This window comes from Athene cunicularia (genome assembly GCF_003259725.1).
Source record: "Athene cunicularia isolate RWA chromosome 23 unlocalized genomic scaffold, athCun1 chr23_part1, whole genome shotgun sequence".
Lineage (NCBI taxonomy): Eukaryota > Metazoa > Chordata > Aves > Strigiformes > Strigidae > Athene > Athene cunicularia.
The window spans coordinates 5,074,083-5,079,146 of NW_020799130.1; the positions used below are offsets into that span (position 1 = coordinate 5,074,083).

At 48.7% G+C, this 5,064-nt stretch overlaps 1 protein-coding gene across 1 annotated transcript in view; it reads left to right on the forward strand.

The window, feature by feature from the left end:
* The window catches only part of EDN2 (endothelin 2), an 8,333-nt gene extending 4,013 nt beyond the window's left edge, over positions 1-4,320 (forward strand). The window contains exons 2-4 of the mRNA XM_026863241.1: positions 433-552; positions 1,360-1,464; positions 2,187-4,320. Coding sequence (XP_026719042.1) covers positions 433-552; positions 1,360-1,464; positions 2,187-2,298 — 337 coding nt within the window. The 3' untranslated portion in view covers positions 2,299-4,320. The remainder of the gene's footprint in view (positions 1-432; positions 553-1,359; positions 1,465-2,186) is intronic.
* The last annotated feature ends 744 nt before the right edge of the window (positions 4,321-5,064 follow it).

The window sequence follows — 5,064 nt, forward strand, 5'->3', positions numbered from 1 at the left end:
GGGGGGGAGTGGGGTAGGGTGGGAGGGAAAGCCCTGACATCTCTGTGCTTGAGAAACCAGCTGCTTGCTGCTGGTGGACCGGGGCAGCCACGCTTCTCGTGTGCTTTGCCACGCAGGTGAACTGCCAGCTTGCCCAGCCCATGTGGCGACCCTTGCACAGGCTCCTGGGCTGCTGCAAGGAGAGAAAATTCTACTTGCAACCCAGCACATACTGGCAATCTCCTTGGGAGGGGTAGGGTGGGGAAAACAGTGGTAGGTGGGAGAGGAGCTGGAGTTTAAAGGCTTAGACATATCAGTGACCTTTTCACCTTCTGTCTATAGATGAGTCTTTTATTATCCTGGCACTGGCTTGGCTGCCTCCCAGGACTGTGTTATAAACCTGTTGGCTAATAAAAAGTTAGCTGCATAGCTGATTTCTTTTGTTTTTAACAGACACACCGCTCCCTATGGCTTGGGAAGCCCGCCAAGGCGGCGCAAGAGATCGCTCAGCAGGTGCGAGTGCTCGCACTCGAGGGACAGCATCTGTGCCACCTTCTGCCAGGCGAAGCCTGGGTAAGTCAGGGGGGTCCTGGGGCTGTCCCTGGGGGCTGCGAGCCGAACGTGTAAGCAGACAGGCAAAGCTGAGGAGCTGGAGTAACTCTGCAGCCTCCCTGGGGACTGCTGCGCAGCTCTTTGCAAACAGCTGGAACTTGTCTAGTGGCTTTCATACCCCTCCCAAGAGGCCCTGGCAAAGTGTCACTAGGGTGTTTTTATTGTACAATAGTCTCTTTACTGGCTGATATGAAGCAATGTTGCCTCCATCCCTCCTGCTGCCAGGAGGCTGAGGAAGTGCTGGGTGCGCTGGTGGGAAGGGAAGAGCTGGCAGCATGTTGGGAGAGGGACAAGCGGAGGGTGTGAAGCTCTGGGACACCAGTATCTCCTGCATGGCTCAGGTGGGAGAGGCTGCAGGAGAGTAGGAGTGCTGTGAGCTGGGACTCAGAAGTCAAATATCTTCTGCAGCCTGCTCTTTTTATAGTGCATGTGGCCTCTCAGTTGTCTCGCTTCAGCCAGCAGCATAGAGGAGTTGCTTATGCTGTGGGGACCAAAGTCATTGGAGAGATCTGTCATTAATTTCATAGCAAGGCAATAGTTAACATCCCCAATCATTAAATATGACTGTGAATAGAGCGAGGTCTGACAAAAGAGGGTAACGGTAGAAGTGAGCCATGAATAGCTCTCAAATAGCTGCAATTAACCCTTCAAAAACATGCATTCAACTGTCTTAGTCTGTCACTGGTGACGTCAGAGCAACACTCCCCCTGGGACTTACCATAGCACGGCTGGATACGAGCGGTTCATGCATCTCCTCTTGCTCATTAGGTACCTCCAAAATCTGAAGCTCCCAGTGAGCTCTGGAGCATCAGTGAAGTCTCTGCAGAGCGGTGGTGTGAGGCCTTCCCGTCACGGCCTGCTGAGAGCTCTCAGGTGAGCGTGCCCCTTAAACCCACTCTGAACATCCCTCATAAGCACTTTGAAATCTGTGGTTGTGACCCCACACTGCAGTTACCACTTGGATTTTACCCGACTTCCCCCTCTTGTCTTCTTTTCAATGAGTAGACTTGACTGTTTCTGCTCTCTGTAGAACTGAAGGCTAACAGCTGAGGGAACCAGGGTTGCTTGTATCCTTCCTAAACTAGAGGAATATTACATAAAATGTAATTCTTGATTGGAGTAGGAAGTTACTCTGATATGGGACAGGCAAATGGGTGATGTACAACAAGTGGGGAAGGGGTGGCATCATGTAGGAAAATGTTTGATTGGGCAGCAGCTTTGGACCAAATGGAACTCACTGCTGGAAGAACCCGTGGACTCCGGGAGTGTAAATGAGTTAAAGGGAGTTGGCAAATTGAAGGAGAGTTGGCCTATTGGTGGCAGTTAAATTGGATGCAGTGGGAACACTTTCTGAAAGGCAGATCCGGGGAAGCATCATGCCCTGCTGCAGGAACCCGTGAATCCTCTGCCACTGATGGAAAGGGGATGCCGGGCTAGATGGATCTCTGCTGTGGCTTAATGCAGCTGCAGCTAGAAATTTCCCCACCTTCTGCCTCAGAATAAATCTTGGCGAGGAGTAGATAAATATAATATGGGCTGTTGCTGAGTAGCAGGAAAATGGACTGGAGAATGAACATTGCACCTCTTGTTCACAGGGATCTTGCCGTCTCCAGCCTGCGGTTCGGCAAGCGTCAGCACCGCTCTCAGAGGAACGCACAGCCAACCGTTTTGCCTTGGAAGAAGAACATCTGGAAGAAGAAGAGATAAGAAACAGGTGCATACCAAGTTCACCAGAAGAATTTGGAGTCCTGTGGGTGCCACTAACTCCGCTGTCGGTAGTTAGAGCTGAAGGAAAGGCCATGAGTGGAAGGGGGAAGAAGTTGATGTCTCCATGCTCCTGTTGCGTGAACCAGTACTGCATGCACTCCAGAGACTGTTGTAAAGGGAAAACTGTCTATACAGTCATAGATGTGTCGTGGAGCTGAATTGTTGCCTTTTTGGATCAGGCAAGGGTCTTGCTGGAGGAGTGCTAGCTTAACTCTGCACTGGAGTCCTAGGCAGGGGGTCAGCCCGCGCTGGGCAGTTGAATCACGTACAACCAGAGGGCTCTGTGCAGCGGTGGACCTGGCAGCACTGAGCCCCTGTCACTGGCCTGGTCTGCTCTGCCTCTGAGCCGTGTTTGAGCATGGCTCCAGCTTGGCCCCATTCAAAGGTGGTTTGGCTGGTCATTGTAGATGGGGGTAAACTGCCTCCAGTGTGAGCCCACCTTTGCGCTTTTTTCTTGTCAGTGCAATGTGCGTATGAATGAGACTCCCATGGTAAAATAGCTCCAAGTTTGTATTAAAAAATATATATCATCTAGAAGCCTGAAAGCCAGCTGAGTAGTCAGTGGCATTCGTTGGCTGAGAAATTCACCGAAGAGCCATCCTTAAGTGGCTCTCGTTTAGGTGGAAGATAGCTTGCTTACACCGGAGCTTGCATCAAAGCCAAGCATGACCCCTGCCATCGGGCGCAGCAGCAGGGGGGGGGGCTGAAGTGGAGCTGCATTGCTGCAGGAGCCCCACGTAACCTGGGGGAGGGAGCCCCGCTGGGTCCGAGGCAGAGCCAAGCTGCTAGTCTGGATGAGTTCAGTGCTGTGAATCTGTCTCATCTCCTTGGACATACCCTTAGTGGGGTAGAGTTCTTCCAGCTCTTAACCCAATATCCCGTCTTACTTTCAGCTCTGCCTGAAAGGAAAGGCTAGGGGACAGAGAAGATGGGTGGGGGGAAAATAGCACGCAAAGGCTTGCTTGCTGCTTCGCTTAGATCAGGTCTCTGCATCAGACTCTAGATAATAAATCACCAGTGTATGGATAGCACGTCGCTGTGAGAAGTGTAGCCTGAATAGAGAATGCGTTAGGCAAGGGGCAGCCAGGTGGGACTGATGGGGAGGAAAGACTTGGTGAGAAGAGAGCACAGCACTGTCTGCACTGCTTTAGAAGAAAGGCTCGGATTTAAACCCATGCCAAAATCACAGCTGCTTCCCCAGCCATGGAGCAACATGGTGCTGCTGGCCATGGGAGGGGGAAGTATATCCCTGAGGAGGGAAGGTATAACTTGGGGAAAACACTGAGCCCAGGACCTAGAAACCGATCTTGCAGGCAAACAGAATCTCAAGGATCTGGAGCTGTATCACAAATGCACTTTTGTTTGCCTGGGCAGATTAACTTCTCTTATAAATCATGGCTGCAGCTGTCATCTGGTTAGTGCAGATAAATAATTGTTCTCCTGGAACCACTGTTGGGTCCCCCTTGCTGCCCAATCCAGTATTACACATGAACATTTAAAAAGGCTGCTTGAATGTGGTGGTGGACCAAAATCTGTGGCTGTGGCAAGTGTAGTCCCATTGGACGTACAAACTGCTTCCTTGATTTTGCTTTAAGCCCTAAAGGGAGGAAAAATTAGACCGATTGATTGTATTGTAAATGAAACAGCTGATTAATCATTTGGTCCCCAAAGCTGCAGAGAATCTTTTATTATATCTGACCTTCTGAAGGTTGGAGTCATTCTAAAGAAAAAAAAATCCTGAAAGGGTTTGTTCCAGAGGAAACTTTGCACATGGTTTAATGTGAGCCTAGTAATTTAAAATAAAACTACTGCTGTAAAGTACTATGTATATCCCCTTGTGTGTATAATGTCTCATCTTTAAGTGACTTATTGCACACATGCCATATGTAGCATCCTGATATCTGTATATTTATTTAAATCTATTGATTTTTTTAGACAGTAATTTGCAAAATTTAATTTGTAATAAATAACGACAAAAGTCAATAACATTTTTCTTCCTTATTTGATGGCTGGGTGGTGGTGGCGGCGGATGAAGTGAAAGAAACCCAGATGGCCAAAAAGCACTGTGAAAGGGAGTAGGGAAGCAGAGCTGGGTGAGAACAGGGAGGCCGTACAGTCTTGTGAATGGTCCTGAGCAAATTTCAGTTCAAAGTGAATCCATCAAGCTGACTTAAATGTTCCCTAACTTAAAATAAACACCTTTTTACTTTCGAGATGTGTATGGGAGCACAGATGTGAAATTATCTCCAACTTGTGCTTAGGGCTGTGGATGCTGAGACCAGCTTGAATATTTGTGTTGAGGGATCCTGTTAATGTTTTCCCATGGTTGAGTCCTTTGCCTCAGATCCTCTCAGCAGCTCTGTGACTGTGGGTGTCAGCATCGCAGGGACAGAGCAACCACACACGCTCTCCTGTGCCCACCAACTTTTAGACCTGAGTTTTGCTGATTGTTTTTTTATTTTATTTTTTTTAAGTACAGTTGAGAAGCCCTCATCCATTCGATGGTCTTCGTTGCATGAAGACCAGACCATAGATTATTCTGGTGCAGTTAACTCAGTGAATCTTACGGTTCAGCTGTGAGAAGGAAATAAAAAAGAAACATTAATGTAATAGCTAGCACTATGTTTGCTGCATACCCAGAAACCATAGCATTTCTCTGTGGGTTTCCATGGTTTCCTGGGAACAGTAGTTCAGAGAGCTACGGCC